The sequence below is a fragment of the Pseudonaja textilis genome, chromosome 2 (assembly GCF_049901715.1).
Source record: "Pseudonaja textilis isolate UNSWEBS1 chromosome 2, rPseTex1.2, whole genome shotgun sequence".
Taxonomy (NCBI): Eukaryota; Metazoa; Chordata; class Lepidosauria; order Squamata; family Elapidae; genus Pseudonaja; species Pseudonaja textilis.
This window is the reverse complement of record NC_141991.1, coordinates 129,846,538-129,867,764: the sequence shown is the minus strand read 5'-3', so window position 1 is coordinate 129,867,764 and position 21,227 is coordinate 129,846,538. Positions and strand designations below refer to the sequence as shown.

Sequence of the window (21,227 nt, the reverse complement as noted above, 5' to 3'; positions counted from 1 at the left end):
TTTGCTTTGAATTTTTGCTTTCAGTCAGATTTTTCTAGCCTAATGTATTCTACCTCTTCTTGCTCCATGTTTCCATGCAGGAGAGCAAATAAATAAACAAATCCAAACCATTGCTCCTTATCAAGAATTGTGCATTCCATCCAAATAATTAAACATAAAATGAGATGAAGCTGCAAGTGAAACTGCCCTGTAAATAAGCCACTTGAAATATTTTGGTGGATGATAATTATACACTGAGGAAGCAGATTAATTAAAGCTAAACATAAGAGACAGAGAGGGAAGCTTGCAAGCCTAGCATTTTTTTTAATTTCACGCTATTTCCCATATGACAAAGATTTTTGCTCGGGAGCATAGATTCTAGCTGCTAGGCAAACCAAACCCAGGTTGTTTCATGTAATTTTTTTTTTGCATCCGGTGCACCTCTTGAGCCATATAAAAGAGAGAAGCCCTGATTGCAAATCAAAGGGACTCTCTTGCCTTCACTCTTCTGCTTTTCCCTCATTGCACTGCTTCACTAATAGTTTGTTTAACTCTTTTCAAACACCAATCCTAACCATGAACATACCTGTTGGGTCTCGATGCTTAGGTGGATCAAGGCGATTTTCTTCTGCTTCTATGGTGGGTGGCCGCAGCTCTGCTCCTCCATGCCAGCCATATGGAAGACAATGTGGAACTGGTGGTTACTCCAGCATGAGCCTGAATAATTTTGGTGGGGGAAGGCAAAGAATATCTTATAGCCAAGGCTTTGGAGGACAAATCTACGGGGGAGCTGGTGGACAGTGCATAGGGATGGGTGGGCAGGTGATGGGAATGGGGGGTCTTGGTTATGGTGGAGGGTTTGGTGGAGGTTATGGGGGTGCTGAGTGCCAGAGTGGATATGGAGGATATTGTAGAATGAACAGCATGACTAGTACCAGAAGTGAAGGGATCCGTGGGGTCTCTATTGATGAGCGCCTCTTGAAGCCACTTTCTATTGGAGTTGATCCTGAGGAGCACAAAGCACGGACACATGAGAAAGAAGAGATGAAAACCTTGAACAACCAGTTTGCTTGCTTCATTGATAAGGTAGGAGTTTGTCCATTCTTCTCTTTTTTTTTTCAACTTTCAATTTTAAACGTTTAAGAATAAGTTGGGATAATCCATCTATCCCCCTTTCTCCATCTCTTGCTACACTCCTTCCTCATTCTAAAATAAACATCTAACTTCCCCCTGTTGCATTCTTCTTGCCATGCTAGCAACTAATTATAAGAAATCTTTCCTGAATTATTACATTTCGTAAAGAGGGACTTGCTTGTTTGTTTGTGTGTATGCATCAAGAGAGACTGGGAATATAATTAGGATTCAGATTGGCAGCTCTGTTATCTTAATAAATATGGTAAAAATCCTAAAATAGAGATCAGCATTATGCCTTCACCAAACAGGAGGATGGGGAGAAGTTTTTTCTAAGGGGGAATATTTGAACTAGGAATTTTGTGTCCTGAGATTTCCTTCATTAAATGGCAATAGCTTTGATTCCTTCCATACCCACTTTTCTCCTTTGCTCTTCAGACCTACTGCAAATGTATTCTACTATTCTAGTCTTTCCATATTATGGCCATCATATGCCAATCAAAACTACCTGGTTTTTCTAACCCTAATCCTAGACTTGTTCCAACTTCAACTAACCTTAGGATTAAGACTCATTTTTTAAATAAGTGATTGTATTATCTAATTTTATATTTGCTGAATAGAAAATACTGTTTTTTTAAAAAAAAATTCCGAGTTGAAATTATAACAGGGAAGGGACATGATTGACTTGGCTGGACAGACAAGTGAAGGAAGGCATCCATAAATGTAATTGTTTCAATAAGTTATTACCTGGATCTGTATAGATCCATTTCATGAGAATAAGATACCTGAATAGGAAATGGGGGTTGAAATCCTGATTCACTGCAATTGAAGTGAAAATTGAAGGAAGCAGTAGAAATTATAAACTGTTTCCTCCCTTTCCATTTTATATTCTTCAAATTTTAAATACATGCCCTTCTAATCTAAAGATAAATCAGAGCTACAAAACCATTTCATGATCAGTCACTTATTCCATTCAAATGAGAATCTGTCAGCAATTGTGAGTACACAAAGCCATTACAAAAAATCACTTGCCAAAATAAGTTCCAATATCTGGCGCTTCACAGTCAGTTTGGTGTAGTGGTTAAGACATCAAGTTAGAAACTGTGAGACTGTGAGTTCTAGTCTCACTTTGTGCATGAAGCCAGAGAAGAAACATTGGGCCAGTCATGTTCTGTCAATCCTAGAAAGGAGGCCATGGCAAACCACTTGTGAAAAATCTTGCCGAGAAAACTACAGGGGCTTGTTGGACACAATTGAATGGAAGGGGAAAAAAAAAATCTGGAGCTCAATATTTTGGGCATTTGTTTTTATAAAAGGTAGCTGCCTTTTAGTTGAGCTCAGCTGCTGAAGATTACAGGGAAATATTCTTTACTTTGTTGTCTATTACATGGATATTATTGGCAACAATAAGATTGCCATACTCTTCTTCTAGAATGCTTGTTCAGGTTTCAAGTTTAGCTGACTACCTTGGCATTCTCAAGAACTCATCCATCCAAATACTAACCACTTCTGATCCTGCTTAGCTTCCAGCCTAAACAGAATCATCCCACTCTCCTCATACCTCATACTCTAAACAAAAAAACCTCAGAAATTGCTTTCTTTTTTATTTTTTATCAAGTTAACCATTCAGAACTGAAATTCCTTTTCCTTTTACCTTTTAGTTCTCTGCTACTTTGCTGTGGTTTTTAGGTTTATGCTTTGTGGTCGATGTTTGATTAATTCATCAGCAGCAGAGCTATAAATTCATATTGTCCATTCTGCCCATCAATTAAATGACTAGAAAAATTATTTGTAAATTATTTCAGCTCAGTCTCAGCCATCTTAGATCTATATCTAAACTACATGAGGCTATTGCTGTAAGAGACATGTTTGTCTACCAAAAGTAGCCTGAATAGTAAAAATGTGAACTATACCATTTTAATTCCCAATGGTAGACAAAGGTATAGTATTTATTTAAAACTACTTCACACATAAGGCTCCTGAAGTGTCAGTAGTGAATTATCAACCAACTAATTCTCAAAGCAGTAGGCAAGAAAAAGAATACTTAAAATAGATAATTCAGGAATACAAAAGCTATGATAATTGGAGTAGTCTGCCAAACATAATGTTAATAAAATATTTAAATGTTTTGTCAAACACTCAAGAGAAAGAGAAAAATAATTTAAAATCAATCCACGACAAATCAAGTTAATTAAGCACCAAACTCTCACAAGAGGAAGGCCTGGGCAATGATTTACCTCAAACAGATCATAGTTGGGCGCGGCTGCTCAAATGACCAACCACAGAAAAGGCCCACTTTATGGCAACCAACAGCAAGGCTTCTTCTTGCTATTACATTTGCACAAACAAGACAAAAGTTGAGTATAATTCTTACACATCAGAGAGACAGAGCTACATACAAGATGAAGTATTTTGAAAAAATTTGAAATATTGGCCTGGGTCACCTCTAGTTTTGAGTTGCTCACAGATCTACAACTTCACTCCATCAGATTATTTTGGAATAGTTCAGCATTATCCATTTGGCTCCCTTCTTATGTCTTGGGTCTAGAATTCTTAGGATTCCCAAGAAAATGGGCCAATAGCCCCGAGGCTGGAAAGTCTGAGGAACTGTAATCCCAGCATATCACCAAGAGACAAACTTGGATGTGTATCGACTGTTTCAGAATTCAGCCCAGAGGCTCAACTGATTGAAGCAGATCATAGATACTGCAGATTGATAGGGGAGTTTTGAGTAATGTTCAATTTTCCCTCACCCACTGCATTATTTTTCTAAGCCAAGCCAAGGACTAATTAGCTCCCTTCCCAAATTCTCCCCATTGGCCCCATCACCCATTCCATCTGCTCACTTGTCATGCAATAATAGCAGCAGCAGGCGAAGTGAGCAGGTGAAAAGAATTTTTCCTTGTTTGACAGACAGCTGGTACTCCGGGGCACAGAGCCTGGGGAACTGTGAGAAAATAGTTTGCCAAGCATAGTTATAATTGCAGAGAGCAATAAGTAGGTGTGGTTTTTTTCCTAACTGCACTATAGCAAACACAGGCTATCGCTGCATCTGTGAAATGGCCTTCAGCTTAAAATAAACAAACAAAAGACTAAAATTGTGTTTGATTCATACCAATTTCAAGTGTTTTCTCAGGGAGGATGCACATTCTAGGTCACACATAATTTGTGCTTTTTCATTAGATTATCCGATACCAAGGAAGGTGGAATTATCGTAGCTTTAATAATAATCCAGAAGCAAATGACACATCCTGAAGCCCCCTGAAGCTATCTCACTATTAAAGATGCAGGAGTGAATCCCTTGATAATTGGGTATAAGGCCACCCTCAGCTAATCCACTGCGAGAAACTAGTTTAGTTGGAAGACTTACTGGAGAGATTGTTTCTTTCAGGTTCGATCCCTGGAGCAGCAGAACAAAGTTCTTGGTACTAAATGGGAACTCCTGAATCAATACGTTCAGCCTACCCGGAAGAACCTCGAAGCCTACTATGAGAATTTCATTGTCTCACTTAAGAAACAACTGGAATGTCTCCAAAGTGAAAGAGAAAAACTGGAACATGAACAGAAGAACATGCAGGAGCTAGTTGAGGAATATAGGTCTAGGTGAGTAAACATATTTGGAAGACTGAAGCTTGGCACTATACTGGAATCCCCTCCCCAGATAAGAATCTGATCAGCTGCATTTCAAGATATTGTCTATCAGGATCTAAATACAGATAGTCCTCGATTTACATCCACAATTGAGCCCAAAATTTATGTTGCTAAGCGAAACGTTTGTTAAGTGAGTTTTGCCCTATTTTATGATCTTTCTTGCCACAATTGCCAAGTGAATTACTACAGTTGTTAGGTTAGTAACAGGGCTGGTAAGTGAATCCAGCTTCCCCATTGACGTTGCTTGCCAGAAGGTCACGAAAGGGGAATTACATGAGCCTGGGACACTGCAACCATCATAAATATAAGTCCGTTGTCAAGTATCTGGATTTTTATCTCTTATGCTGCAATGGTCTTAAGTATGAAAATAGTCATAAGTCACTTTTTTGAGGGCTGTTGTAATGTCAAACAGTTGTTAAATGATAATGGAGGACTACCTGTGTTGATTGCATCTGCCATTCTCCAGATGTGCTGAGACTGCAATTCCAGCGTGTAGGGCTGAGAATTTTGTGAGCAGCAATCCCAGTGAAACTGAGGTTGAAAAAGGCTGATCTAAGTTGTATTGACATTACCTCCGAGTTCATAAAAGCCTTTTTTTAACCTTCCTAGCATTTTCCCCACAAAATGCAGGGTCTCCTTTTGTTAGATCAACCAAGTGTTAATCCATTTGTTATGACAGGTGTTGAGGTAATTCCCTGTTCGGAGAATGAGCACATACAGGGAGACATAGTGAGAGTAGTGAAGAATTGCACACACACAGCACACAGATACACTGTACAGTAAATATAGGTTTTTACTTCCAATAAATGTTTTAGCAAAGTTCAAGATAAGTGGTCCAAGTCATTCACAGGTAAGGCAGTCAGTGTTCAGTTCAGGGATAATCCAAATACCAAAGTCCAGTATCAAAAAACAGTTCAGTAACAGACTTACATCAAAGATCAGTAACAGTCATTAGGAGGAACGGAAATTCTCTCCAACAGAAGAAATAGAGACTCACACACTCACTGAGACTAAACAACCCAAGTTTCTGGCTCCATCTTATGGTCATTTGAGAAACCATGCCCAATTATAGTTTTAGCATTTTCTTAAAGACATAGTATTAAAATGTCTATCCTAGTTTATATATTTCCAACCCAAATAACTGTTAGGTGACATACATTCCTAACAACAGGACTGGCTTGTCACCAGATTCTGACATTTTGGGCACAGAGACAGTGACCAGCTCAAAATCAGCCAAAAGCTTTCATGACTAAGGCAGGATTGAGAACTCAGCCTTCTGGTTTCTAGCCTGGTGCTTTAACCACCAGACCAAACCAGCTCTCTACATGATATGATAGCTTCGGGGTAGTAATTACAGTGAAAGAACAAGGGTTGTTTCTTTTTTGATTGTTCCAGTTTATGGAACACCTTGCTTATCTGAGTATCATCAGCCTGCTTTTTTTTAAAAAAAGCTTTAAAAATCCGTTTTCCAACAAATATCTAGGGCTTTGCTTGAGTTTCAAATTGTTGCTTAGGTAGTTCACTATTTGGAAGGATACATTAACTGTTGTGGTATTTTGCTTATGTCTGGTATATGTAAGCCACCTGGGGTGAGTCTGTTGGCCTTGAAGAGAACCTAGAGGTCTTTTAACTAAATGAATGAAAAGGTGGCAAAATTATCAGATGGAAACATACCGGTGAGACCTGCTTTTTATTTAAATATTTCTGATGTTAAGAACCACCTTTCTTTTTTTTCTCTAATGCAGATATGAAGATGAGGTTAACAGGCGTACAACAGCAGAGAATGAATTTGTGGTGCTGAAAAAGGTAATTTTTAAATATAACACAAAATACATGAAACTTTGCACTCGGTGGTTTTTTTAATCTAGCTAGACCTCCATAAATACATTAAATGATGGCAATCGGTCCATGCGCACAGAGGAAAAACTAAAAAAAAAATTGATTTCTGGGATGAATGGACTCTAATGTCTATTCTTAACCCTGTTCCAAGTTTGCATTCTTTATCGCTCCATCAGCATTCTTGGATTGATTTATAAGATTTTACAGTAAATGCTGCAAATCAACGGAATGCTGAGCCTTGGTGGCACAGTGGTTAGAGTTAGTCACCTCTGGTGACTGTCGGCTGCCTGCAATTTTGCAGTTCAAATCCCGCCAGGCTCAAGATTGACTCAGCCTTCTATCCTTCCAAGGTCGGTAAAATGTGAACCCAAAGTTGTTGGGGGCAATATACTGACTGTCTAAACCATTTAGAGAGGGCTGTAAAGCATTATGAAGCAGTATACAAGTCTAAGTGCTATTGCTATTGGTAATTTAGGAACATCTGCTTAACAATCAGCTGCCTGGCACTGATTTTCAAATATGATTTAAAAATTCTATATGATCCAACTTTAACTCATTTTGAGATAATATTCAAAAATGTTTTCTTTATTATAACATCATAATGAATATACAAACTCCCCCTGCTCCATAAAAAGACTTTTTATTTTGTATGAAACTTCCTTTTTTTATAAAAAAAAATACAATTTCTTATATGGTTTTCCTTTCTACTTAGGACGTTGATTGTGTCTTCCTCACTAAAGAAGAGCTGGAATCTAAAGTTGATGTTTTAGCACAAGAATTGGAAGTTCTAAGGTGTATCTTTGCAGAGGTGGGTATCTAGTTCTTATGAAACCTGTTGGTAACATATCGATAGAGAGAAACAGCAACAATTCCATCATACAATTGTGGGTGTGTGGTCCTAACCTACCACAGCTCCAACAGCTTTGCTCAATATGCCCTCTTTTATTGGCATTCTATTGTAGGGCCCTAAAAGAGGACCAAAGTACATTAATTGTTAAGCAGTAGAAGGCAATAATGTAGGGGTGAACAAGAAACAGGAGAAATGTTTGATTTGAAAATTGGAACAAACCATCACATTCTGGATGTTCTGGAACCATTTTGGGTCAGAACCAGAATGCAGAATGCATTGGCAGTTCCAGATTTCAGGTGAAACATAATGCAGATAGGCCTATAGGGCAAGACAATGCATATTATTCCCTCTGGTAGCTCTTCCCATCATTAGTTTCCATCAAGGTATATTCCACCATTCTGCCCATTCATCTCATATTCCTTGAACCTTCCCACCCCTCTCTCTCCCTTCAGGTGCAATTGCTGCTCTCTCCAATTCCTAGCATGGCACATCTCACTGTCCTGTTAATCCACTTATCTTTTCAGTCTCTTCCCTTCCTCCCTTCAACCCCCAATGTATTTGGCTTATATCCCATTTCTCCCACCTTTATCTTAAGTGATTTCTGCCAAGACCAAAACTATCATTCTAAGCCAAGAACAAAACAGTCCCTTATGTGTTCTATGTCTGGACTCAAACAGCATGTGTTGCCTCAGGAATGGCACCCCTAAAAGAAACTGGCTTTTTTTTTTTTCTGTGCTACAGTCTGTGCATGTACTGTGTTTCTTACAAAATAAGGCCAGGCCTTTTTTTTTTTTTGACCCCCCCAAAAATGGCTAGGCCGTCTTTTCAGGGGTGATTTAATTTCCTCCCCCACCTAGAGCTTTCATCGCACATACCTTGCTGCGAGGCCACTTCTGTCGGCTGACGAAAGCTCCCCGAAGGCAGAGTCCCCAGCTGCTTTGGGACGAGGTGTGGCTGCCTGTGCCCCCTTGCCATTAGGCAGTGTCTTTCAGGCGATGGAAGCTCCCCAAGTGCAGTCACCAGCCACTTCGATCGGCCGATAGAAATGGCCTCGCGGTGAGAGGAGTGTGTTTGTGCGCTCACCCTGAGGCCGCTTCTACCGGCTGATCGAAGTGGCTGGTGACTGCACTTGGGGAGCTTCCATCACCTGAAAAAGACTGCCTAAAGATGAGGGGACATGGACAGCCATTCCCTGAAGTGGCTGGGGACTCTGCCTTCAGGGAGCTTTCATCAGCTAATAGAAGCAGCCTCGCGGCAAGGGGAGTGTGTGTGCACGCTCGCCCTGAGGCTGCTTCTACTGGCTGATTGAAGTGGCTGGTGACTGCACTTGGGGAGCGTCCATCGCCCCAAAGAGACTGCCTAAAGGTGAGGGGACATGGGCAACCACGCCACACCCTGAAGCGGCTGGGGACTCTGCCTTCGGGGAGCTTCTATCGCCTGTTGTTCTATCGGTAGATGGGGGTATTCTAGCCTAGGCTACCTGCAGGGCACTCCTAAAGGCAAGTTTTCTCCCCACTCACCCCTGCCCTTCCCCCCATTTCTCTTCACCTCATGTAGTTCTAACGAACGATGTGAGAAATGGCGGGGGAACACATGGCTTAAATAGGCCTAAATTTTGGGGGTGGGGCTTAATTTCACCTCATGCATAGAAATCATGCTGGACCTTCCTACTGGTGGAGGCCGTATTGTCGGAGAAACACAGTAGTGTTTTATACAGTATATCCCTACAAGGATGTGAAAACTTATTTTGGAATCATATGCTCTACAGGAATTAACTCAGTTCAACAACCAAATGTGTGACACTTCTGTGGTTCTGAAAATGGACAATACACGTGACCTGGATATGGATCTCATCCTTAAGAACGTAGAAGCCTGGTATCAGAATATTGCTCACACCAGCAAGCAAGAAGCTGAAGCTTTTTATCACAGCAAGGTGAGTATTACTTTGATAGTCACAGGGACCTTGCTTGGAAAAATCAAGCAGATCCAGATGCAACAACTGAGCTCTTTGTTTGAACAAACTCATCCATGAGTTGAGAAGCAAACCTTGGCATGGACTATCAGGTGAGAGGCTTCAACAAAGCCACTTGACCACTAGGAAAAGTAACAATGTCCTCCTCCCACAAGTCTTATTGCCTTCTTCAGATCTTATAAGAGCCGCTGTGGTGCAGTGGATAGAATGCAGTATTGCAAGCTAACTCTGCTCACATTGCCAGGAGTTCAATTTCCTCAATCCTGACTAGCTCAAGGTTGACTTAGCCTTCCATCCTTCCATGGTCGGTAAAATGAGGACCCAGATTGTTGGGGGCAATATGCTAATTCTGTAAACCACTTAGAGAGGGCTATAAAGCCCTGTGAAGCAGTATTTAAGTTTAAGTGCTATTGCTATCTTCCTGTTCAGTGTATACCTACAAATCACAGCTATCATAACAGATAGTTATATCCCATGCCTGGTATGGCCTATACCACAAAACACAGCAAATGATGAAGGATTTTTTTTTTTCATGTTGATATGCCATCGACTGCTCAAATGACAGTAAGAGTGAGGGTGATTTTTATTTATTAGATTGCAGAAATTCAGAACAATCGAGGCAAATTCAATGAAGAACTGAAAAATAACCAGCACGAGATTGCCGAGCTCAGCAGGATGGTCCAGAGGCTGCAAACGGACAGTGAAAACGCAAAGAAGCAGGTAGGGGTGTCAATCTTATTTTATTGCTTCATCTCGAATGATCTTATTTTCCTACAATAGCAAGTAAACAGGTTCTCTGGAATCTCGAGAACTTATTGATCCTTTCAAAGAGGCTCGCTGTAAAGAAAAAGAAAACTACTGAGGCTTTCTCAGAAGATTCCTCTCAGGTATTCTTCCGGAATGTCCATTAAATTGCAATGTGTTCTTTCACCCACATTTTGGAAATACCACAGTGAAAAACTATAAGGGAACCTCTGTGCTATTAAGGTCTTGTTCTCTCTCCCCACCACCCCAAAATATCAAATAGAATAATCCCACTTCCCTCCACAAATGTACATTTGTTTTCTGAAGAGGAGAATATTTGAAGGATAAGGTTGGCTTATCATAAAAACAAAGTATCTGTTGAATTGTGTTTGACTCCTGGGTCTACTTGGCCTCATTTTTTTTCTGGGATTTTCCCCCCCAGTTTTCTGATCTAACCTTGGGATTTCCTGATAATCTTCCAAATCCTAACCGTGTTTGAATTGGATTAGTTTTTTCACTTCAGTCAAAGTCAATGGGATGCTGCCACCTGCTGTGGCTACAAACAAATAGAAGCTGCCAAAGGCTGGCATATGTTATACAATAAATGGCAATGTTAAAATATGTAACATCACCATTATGACTGCAAAGAAGTTGTTCAATAGTTAAATGCCATGGCATATTAGCTACTTGTATTTGTTTCAAGGGTTGAAAACAAATGCTAACAGCAGTACTTTCAGATTATCAAATTCTCATCATATAATATTTAATACAATGAGATAATACTGTATATAAAGATATATTCGGAATATGATACCGACTGGAACTAAATTGAGCAAAGTTTTTAGAAAACAACACCCAGACTAGGAAATAAGATTGGCAGTTTGGGCATAAATATTGAAATGTCATTATTAGACTTCTGCTCAAGAAAACATGATCAGCCTTCACTTCACAGCAAAATTAAAATACATTAGAATTAGATTGGTTTGCATAGATAATACATAGTACCCTGTAACAGAAGAAATCAAAATGAAATAAAGTGAAGTTTGCTAATGTGATCTGGAAGTGGAGAGGAAATCTAAAGGGCAAGTTAAAGCAAGACCTGGATTAAAAATAGCACAGTTATTCTGCCCCCTGGTTGGCGGGAATATTATGTCATAACATGCTTATCAAATCCATCTGAGTGAAATATTCAATCGGGAATGATATCTTCCAGCATATTCCTTTTCTTGGAAATATGGTTAGCTCTTAATGAGTGAATATGTATGCTACCACTATTATGACAATAAAATTTATAGCAAGAGAACAGAGAGATTGACACTGCCAGTGGATTCTTCCTTCTTTGCTATCACTTGCTTTGAATGCTAGGTCCTCATCCCATCCTTTCTCACTGCCAGGCTGCCTGTTCATTGCATAAGGAGCTGCTGGATATGTCTATGGAGATTCTAAGACATCCAGGTCATGGTTGTCCCAAAGCTTCTTCAGAACTGAAAAGAAGCTTCTTGGGCGAGAAGTGAAATGTTTTCAAGGAAAAACAAAGCCCAGTTGCCTTTTGAAAAAGTACCTTTGGAAGGAGCTGTTAGACACGGACAACAGATTGAATGGTGGTAGTGATAGAAGCAGGGTGGGTGGAGAGAATGCACAGTGTTTCAGTATTGGGGCATAGGTATTAAACTACAGGTATCATGGTGGATTTTCACATACTTAATATGTAGTTTCCCATTTCTCAGAATCCAAGTAACTTCCCTGTTTGTTCCATGTGTCTTCTCTATCTGCTTTTGATTCTACCAATGTCCCTGACTAATTTAATTAGCTGAGAGGAAAGACTATGGTTTCTTTAGCTAGTTTCTTCAACACTCATGGATCAGATTCAGCCCATCTCTGTTTCATACTCTGTCTTAATCAGCTGACACTGCCTTTCCTTAAGCTTTTCTTCTACTAGAGTACTGCATCCAGTTTTGGTCACCACACTATAAAAATGATGTTGAGACTCTAGAAAAAGTACAGAGAAGAGCAACTAGGATGATTAGGGGACTGGAACTGGGCATAGCTGAAACTTGGCATGGCTGCTGGAACTTGCTGGAATTGGGAATGGCTAGTCTAGTGAAGAGAAGGACCAGGGGAGACATGATAGCAGTCTTCCAATATTTGAGGGGCTGCCACAGAGAGGAAGGGGTCAAGCTATTTTCTAAAGCACCTGTAGGCCAGACAAGGAACAATGAATGGAAACTGAACAAGGAGAGATTTAACCTGGAAATAAGGAGAAACTTTCTGACCATGAGAACAATTAACCAATGGAACAGCTTGCCCTCGGAAGCTGTGGGAGCATCATCACTTGAGCCTTTCAAGAAGAGATTGGGCTGCCATTTGTCAGAAATGGTGTGGGATCTCCTGCTTGGGCAGGGGGTTGGACTAGATGACTTACAAGGTACCTTCCAACTCTGATTATCTGTTATCTCCTGATCCTAGGTTGCCAGTCTTCAATCAGCCATTTGTGACAGCGAGCAACGTGGTGATATTGCCTTAAAAGACGCTCGAACTAAGCATGTTGAACTGCAGACAGCCTACCAGCAGTCGAAAGATAAACTGGCATCCCTGCTCCGTGACTATCAGGACCTGCTAAACACCAAGCTGGCTCTAGATATTGAAATTGCTACCTATAAGGCACTGCTGGAAGGAGAGGAGAGCAGGTGAGGTGCACTTCTAAATATACTTAGAAAAATATAAAAACACATATTTGTAATGTCCAGCTATTAAAAGGGGGTAGCAATCTGTGGGAGGTTTTTTTTAGATATTGTTGGGTTCCTATTCATCCTAATCAATATGGTCGGTAGCCAAGAATAATTGTAAGGCTGAACACCCAAACGCCTAAACTGTTATGTTATACATGCCTGTTTTAAAAGATGCTAAAATGGGAAACTGGTATTTAGAATGCTAGATAAAAATGGAAGACATCGAATTGAGGATAAGCTATATTTATGAAAGGAAAAATACTCAATACATTATCAATGTTATAATTAGGTGGTTTGATTGGGTGAGGCTGGGAATAATGTACTATACAATTCTAAAAATAAAGAATTGAATACTGGATAAGTAATGTCCTTATATACCCATCCTGAGAATATAAATTAGTTTTTATTGGGAGACCTCTATGGTTACCTTTCCAGAATCAGCAGGAAGATATGATTTCTGAAAGATGTTGTTCTTTGCAACACTTGGAGACTATATTCTACTTTCTCTTTATGGAAATCAGATAAGTAGTACAAGAATCCACTGAGCTACTAGATGGCAGCAAAGAATTTCCTAGATTTTTGAAACCTGGGAAGACTGATTCACCTCATTCAGCTTCTTATAAGCTTTATTGTGTTGGCTGCACAATCAGCCAGGTGTTTAGACTGAGATAGGCAAATGCTGTTTGAGGGTGTTAAAGGTATTGTAGCAAGGTGTAACCTATTCAAAGTAAAGTTGCCTTTTGCAGTTGACTGATCCTCACCCACTTTTCTAAGCATCAACAGGAATGAATTACCAAAATCCAGCCAACATGATGTGACAGAAAAACGTGCCTTTGCTTCCATTTAAGAACCACATGAATTTCTGCAGTTCAGATGTGCTAGCCACAAGCCAGAACATCCTATTTCAATAGTGGTGCTGAGCATTATGACAATGAATATAGCAAAGCCTATAGACAAAGAATGCCCAATGTCTGTTTTTGAAATATTGAGTCTTTAAAGAACATGGTCTGTATAAGCCATCCTGCACTTCTGTTTCTGATTTTCACTTTTCTCATCCTAACAGGATTTACGGAGGCAACCCTGTCAGTGTTGGTGAGTACCTTGAGCATCCCCTCACCCCATTTAAAAATACATAACCAAATATTGTGTGCTTGATATTTTCAAGCCTGCCATCCAAGTAACAGAACCTCTCTTGTTTGCCATCTTTACAGCAATGGTTAGTGGAGGCTGCCCAGTGGGTGAATGTCCCCCTGGAATGGGAGTAGGAGTGGCCTATGGTGCTGCTGCAGGAAGAGGCATGGAACACAATCATGGAAACTTTAGTGGCATGGGAGAAGGCTTCACTGCTGGGAGTGCACCTTGTATCCACACAATGGGCCCCAGGACTACAGGAGGCTCAGGAGGCATGGCAGCTGGAGTCAATCATGGGATGGTACACGGGGCTGGATTGGGAACTGCAGGAGGGGTTAGTGCCAGCAGTGGTGGCTACACAGCCAATGTTACCAAGCATGTAATGACCTCTGGAGGTGGCAGACATAACTCCAGTCTTTCTGCAGATGGAAACTGTGGAACTAGTCACCATGGTGGAATACACCATAGTGTAGGAGCCACCTGTGTTTCTGGAGGGTCTAGCATGGGAACACATAGTTCTGGGGCTGGAGGCATCTCTGGAACTGTGTTTGGGGCTTCCCGTGGTGAGAGTAGCTCTGGGCTTAGAAATGTCCAAGTCACATCAGTCAGTTCTTCAGTCAGAAAATTTATGTACTAAATAAGCCCAAGAGCTGGGAAGAAGGAACTTCATGTGGAGACAGATGCATGAATCATTACATTCATGACTGGGAACAGCCATGTTCTAGATTAAGACCATATTTGAGGGTTTGGGGTGTGCCAGGTGCCAGCCTCAGGTATTGGGCATGGCCATGGCAAATGAGTGGGGTGGGGCTGGCTCATACCAGATTCAGAGTCAATTTTCTCAAAAGAGAAAGTTGAGGACTCACTCCTCCAGTTCTGCCATTCTTTTCCTCTCCCCAGAACCAGCCCTGGTTCCATTGCTCAATTTTAGAGACCAGCTGAATGGCTGTAAAAAGGTTGAAAAATGATGAATAGGCTCTGAGGGGGAGGCCATGCCTAGGTATCTGGGATTTCACAGGGCCTCTGGATTACCCACACCCCATGGGAAAGAAATAGCAGGACCTTATATTTATTTGAGATACTTACTGTAGATGGTTTCAGCGTGTAATGGCCGAGGTTTTCTGTCTTTAAAACTCTTCAAACAGTCTCCAATCATGTATGCTCCTTTTGCCTCAGTCTATACTGGGAATATTTTGGGGGCCCTGTTTTTGAATTTGGGGTTTTATTTTAGTTTTTGATTTCCTTTTTGTTCTTGGCGCCTAGCAAAGCATTTCAGAAAGGGAAGCCACATATTAACTGTCCAAGATGGGGTTGCAAATAACATTTCTTTCTCCTGCCTCTCCCTCCCCTCACCCCTGCATCAAGATTTACTGTATACGGATTTTAACACTGATCCCTTCTCTTGACTTCTTCGCCCCCATTTTTGGAATACTGGAATACCCTCTCTTGATATATTTTTCTTCCCTGTTAGAGCTAGACTTGCAGTTAGATGGAGATGGGGATCACATTCATTTTCCCACATTGTTAAAATCTCTTTTAAAAAAAATATGTATGCTGGGTTCAGAATTGAAACGGTGAGATGTTGGGATGAAGAGTAGTTGGGGATGCGTGTAGATGATCCGCTTCTGCACTCAGATGTTACTGGTAAAAGCTGAGTTTCTGTCAAAAAAGATTAGTAGAAATTTGAACCCAAATAACACGCTAGAAGGTTTCCTCGTTGTAGTGTGGAATTCTATTGCATCTTTTAAATTAAGTGTGCTTTGCCATAGTTCAATGCATGCATTGCTATTCTGATTAAGGATTAGTTGCAAAGGACATATATCTTTAACATTATTGCTATATTTTGCTCCTTGTTAAGCACTCCAAGTTTCCTTCTATATTTTCAATAAATTGCATGCATGCACTTGGCTTCTGCTTCACTTTAGTAGTTTTGTTTCTTGCTTTCTTCTGTCTCTAATTTTTTCTCTGTGAAAATATACTTGCTGGTACAGCTCCCTCTGTCAAGAAGACACAGAGACAAAAATCATTTACTTTACATTAGAATTCAAACTCACCAGGCATCTCATTTCCAGAGGTAAATAAAGATTAAAAACTGAGCTTTTCAGATCTGCATTTTTCTCAACTTTGCAGTGTACTTCCATCAGTACAAAAATATATTAAATTCTCCATTAAAAACACATACCAGTACATTAAAGTATATAATTTACATGTAGAATGCATGAAAGCAATCTCTTTGGAGAAATCCATTCAAGCAAACACAATTTATTGCAGATTTTGCTTAAGAAAAGTCCTGCAACTTGCTTGGGAATAGGATGTTTGACAAATTTTGGGTTATATTAAGAATCAATCATGCACACACACACACACACACACACACACAAAGGAAGATTTGAATTTATTCATGTTGAGTTTCTCCTCTGAAGATCAGGAATACTTCCAAGTACCCCTTGTGTGAAGGACCTCTACACTTTGAAGTTTACACAGCGGCACAATTCACATTGTGAGAATGTGCAGAAGCTTATCTGAATTGCTTCTCCCCATGAAGTGATCCACACTGGTTTCCCTTTTCTTTTTATGTCCAAAAAACAATGCCATGTCACACTGAGGAACAAAACTGACCGCCGCTTGGACTTCATCCAACATTTGATCTGAAGGGTCACATTTAGATCACACTTTTGTAGTTCTGTATTTCTGATACAAAATAAAAGCTGTGGCACTATTCCTGTGAATCTGCTCTACTGAGATGGGATAGCAATAGCACTTAGACTTATATACCGCTTCACAGTGTTTTTTGCAGCCTTCTCTAAGCAGTTTACAGAGCCAACATAGGGTACCAGACCTAAAGTGGGCACCACAAAGTTGAGAATATGGCTTTGTTTGTACAGTATGTACAAAGGAGGTGTGCCCCAACATTTGCCAGTGCTTAGGGCACCAGTGAGCCTTAATCCACCATTGACCAGAATGCTCCAACTGCATACAGATCCTCACTTGTTCTGATACCAGAGCTGATGGTTGCAGACATTACATGTAGTTGACAGAAGGAAGGTGATAGAAGCAGTTTGGTCTAGTGGTTAAGGCTCATTGGTGCCCTAAGCTAGAAACCAGGAGAGTTTTATTCTAGACCCACCTTAAAAATGAAAGTCAGCTGGGTGATTTTGAGCCAATCACTCTCGGTCAATCCAATTCACTGTACAGATCTGTTGTTGGGAAAACAGGAGGAGAAAGGAGTATTAGGTATGATTGTCACTTTGAATTATCTAAAAAAAAAACAGTCAAGGAGGATATAAAATAAAGACAAACAAAGGTTCTCACATATCACCTTAGGCTCTGAAAGGTGGACTATAAATCCATTGTAGTTCTTTAAAAATAGTTTGCCACTATTAGCTTTAATTTATTTGATTTACTAGTCTCCTTAAGTAAAGAGTAATATTTGCATATTCTGAAAGAATACAAGATGTGATTGGATGTGAAAGAAAAGAATTTCATGTATTAATCAAATTCTATAAACAGCAAAAAAAATGGAATGTCATTACTGAACAAATGACAATTATATTTAGCGGGAGCAAATGCCGGGTGATGCAAGAGTTCCTTTGGGCTCACAACTTATGTTCAGGAAACAGGTGGTAGAGATGGCCAGGCAGGCCTGTTTGCACAATTTTAATTGGGATATCAATTATACCCATTTCTAGACTAGAAGGCTCTGCTCATGGTTATGTAGGCTTCAATTATTGCCCAGTTGGATTACTGCAATGCCCTCTGTATGGGTTTATGATGAACACCGTGCAAAAGGCATGGCTGGTCCAGAATGCAGTGGCATGGTTATTACGGGCAGAGTACATTAATATGGCACTACTACACTACTTCAGGAACCGCACTGGCTCTCAATAGATTTTTGAGTAAAATGCAAAGTAATGAGTATCACTTATAAAATCCTGATTTAATTGCAGGATTACTGATTTAATTGCAGGATTACTTTGTTGTTGATGACTGCATATAGTATCTTGTTATGTTGTCCAGACTCTCTGGCAAGTGGGTAGACATATAAATTGATTAAATAAATAAAATAGATAGGGCCGGTATATTTATTTAATGTTTATTTAATGTATTGCATCTACAGAGATCATACAATCACTGACATTCAATGCTAATAAAACACATTTTATACATATAGACATAAATATAAGTTTAAATAAATCATCAGCAAATATCTATATAATAAAGTGTGCAGACAATGCAATATACAAGATATGCCTCCTGACTCTCAAATGATTCTGGTCAGCTGACCAGAGTCAAAGGATTTACAACAGGGGTGTCAAACTCAATTTCATTGAGGCCCACATCAGGGCTATGGTTCATCTCGGGGGTGGGGTGACCAACTTGATTCTACTCTCCAAACTGCCGGCACATTTCCTCTTCACACTGGTAGACTGGGCCGAGGCGACACTGGTCTGGTGTTTCCTCTTTGCATTGGGTGGTCTGGGCCAAGTGACATGGGTAGACCAGCAACACGGGCTGTTCCCTTACATTTTCCAGGACAGCCCCGAATGCCGGACCCAACCATGTGGCAGGCCGGATTCAGCACACGGACCTTGAGTTTCACACCCCTGATTTACAATAAAATAAATAAAAGATAAAAATAAAGCAAAAGGCCTTGGTGAAGAGGTTTTCAAAGCTCTTCTAAAAATGTGTCCCTGTCTCAAGGCAGGGAAAAGAACTGCCCCAAGCTTTTAACAAGAGATTGGACCACCATTTGTCTGAAATGATATAGGATTTCCTGCGTAAGCAGGGGATTGGACTGGAAGACCTCCAGGGTCCCTTAAATATACTGTGCTACAATGGTTATCCTAGGTATTTGAACATATTTGTTTAATGTTTATATTTACTAATGTAGTGATATATATATATATATATATATATATTCCATATTCTAAATAATAGCCAAATAAATAATAAATAAGCATACACAATATTAATAATGTTTGGGAAATTACTATTATATTTTTTTCCTCAAAATTGTATCTTCCTGAGATTACACAGCTACTGTGCAAATCCAGAAAAAGATGCAGCTTCATTAAGGACCCAGCTACAGGTGCAGGATTGTCTGTTTCTACCCTCTTCAAAATACCTCCTCTTTCCCTCCAGATCTGAAGTGGTACACATTCCCATTCAGAAGGTTTTCATTTCATTCATTGGCTTTGATGAGTCTGGGTCCTGCTTGTAATTAACCCATTAAACTACAGAGGTTTATTTATTAATCAAATTTATTTCCTTGACCATCTCATGCGAAGTGGCTGTGGGCAGCGTACAACAATAATAATAAGATGCTGTTAATTACAAGTAACAAGAACAAAAATAATCCAGGCCGATAGGAGACAAAATTTCATTCTGGATTTAAATTACAGCTCAAAATAATATTAAAGGAGAGGATTGGATTGAATGCATTTTCTTTGAAGCATTTTCTTTGCAACCTACAACTCCTACACTGCAAAAAATATGGACTACTCGATTCGACCAGGGTAAAGCAATAGATGCAATTTACATAGACTTCTGCAAAGCCTTTGATTCAGTGATACATGACAAATTACTGTTAAAACTAAACTCTTATGGCATTTCCAGATCCCTTCATAAGTGGATTACTGCATTCCTGTCAAACAGGCAACAAATAATAAAAATAGGGAGCGCTATATCAAACACTGCTCCAGTTAACAGTAATGTCCCCCAAGGCAGCATTCTAGGACCCACACTCATTATATTCTGTATAAATGACCTTTGCGATCACCTTATAAGCAACTGTGTCCTCTTCATGGATGATGTAAAACTATTCAACACCACTGACAATGCTACTGTTCTTCAAAGTGACCTTGATTATGTTTCTGTATGGTCAAACTTTTGGCAACTCCAAATCTCAACCAACAAATGTACTGTCCTACACATTAGGGACAGAATTGTCCTAAAAAAAATCAGTACACCAAATACAAGCTAGGCGGATATGACTTTGTTGATGACCCTCACACTGTCAAGGACCTCGGAGTACTCATATTTAATGGTCTAAGCACTAGAGCTCACTGTAACAGCATTGCCAAAAAGACATTAAGAGTTGGAAATCTAATCTTACGAAGCTTCTCCTCTGGAAATATTGAATTGCTAACTAGGGCATACAAAACCTTTGCTAGACCAATACTCGAATACAGCTCATTTGTCTGGAATCCGCACTGTATATCGGACATTAATACAATTGAGTGAGTCCAGAAGTATTTCACGAGAAGAGTACTACACTCCTCACAACAGAATACCCTATATCACCAGGCTTGAAATTTTGGGCTTGGACAATCTTGAACTACGCTGCCTATGGTTGGACTTAAGTGTAGTACACAAAATTATCTGCTACAATGTCCTACCAGTCAATGACTACTTCAGTTTCAACCACAATAATACAAGAGCACACAACAGATTCAAACTCAATGTTAACCGCTCCAAACTTGATTGCAGAAAGTACGACTTCAGCAACAGAGTGGTCAATATCTGGAATGCACTACCTAATTCTGTTGTTACATCCTCAACCCCCCCACTCCTTTAGCCTCAAACTATCTACTATTGCTTCACTCCATTCCTAAGAGGTTTGCAAGAGGTGTGCATAAGTGCACCATCGTGCCTCCTGTCCCTGTCCTATTGTCCCCATTCATTTGTACCTATTTCCTGAATTCTTACTCATGTTTAAACTTATAACTATTATCTTGTAAGCGATTGACAAATCAAATAAATAAATAAAATATAAGGATCCAAATAAAGGGAGAAGATTTACAAGCGGAAAAGTAGAAGCATGAACTTCTTTCTAATTCAAGGGAAGTGGTTTGTTCCATAGGTAGTCGCATGTTATTTATCTGGAGAATGGCAGCTGGATCAATTGCACCAGGTGGAATGGATTCCAAGTGTTTTTTCAACTACAGAGCCACCTGCTTTCATTACTCTGAAAAAAACAGGAAAGACAAGGTAGAATAAAACTCTCAGACTTGGCAATCCAAGTTCATCAGAGATATTAAACCACAGTACCAGTTTCCATAAATAATTTCTTTAAAGGCAGATATGTATAAAGGGAAGAAAGGGAAAGAAAAAGTTAGGACACATGGCACAATTTACAGCTCATTAAAGCTACAAGGTCAACACTGTTAAAAATGCATCAAACCAAACAATTCAGGATGCC

General features: G+C 39.8%; 1 protein-coding gene across 1 annotated transcript; it reads left to right on the top strand.

Annotated features, from left to right (window-relative positions):
• Positions 1 to 476: 476 nt before the first annotated feature.
• On the top strand, positions 477 to 16,082 carry LOC113445526 (keratin, type II cytoskeletal cochleal-like). The gene is made up of 9 exons (XM_087925260.1): positions 477 to 1,065; positions 4,502 to 4,713; positions 6,507 to 6,567; positions 7,313 to 7,408; positions 9,219 to 9,383; positions 10,017 to 10,142; positions 12,633 to 12,853; positions 13,959 to 13,987; positions 14,107 to 16,082. The coding sequence occupies exons 1-9, from the start codon at positions 556 to 558 to the stop codon at positions 14,661 to 14,663; spliced, it is 1,977 nt and encodes a 658-aa protein (XP_087781386.1). The 5' UTR covers positions 477 to 555; the 3' UTR covers positions 14,664 to 16,082.
• The last annotated feature ends 5,145 nt before the right edge of the window (positions 16,083 to 21,227 follow it).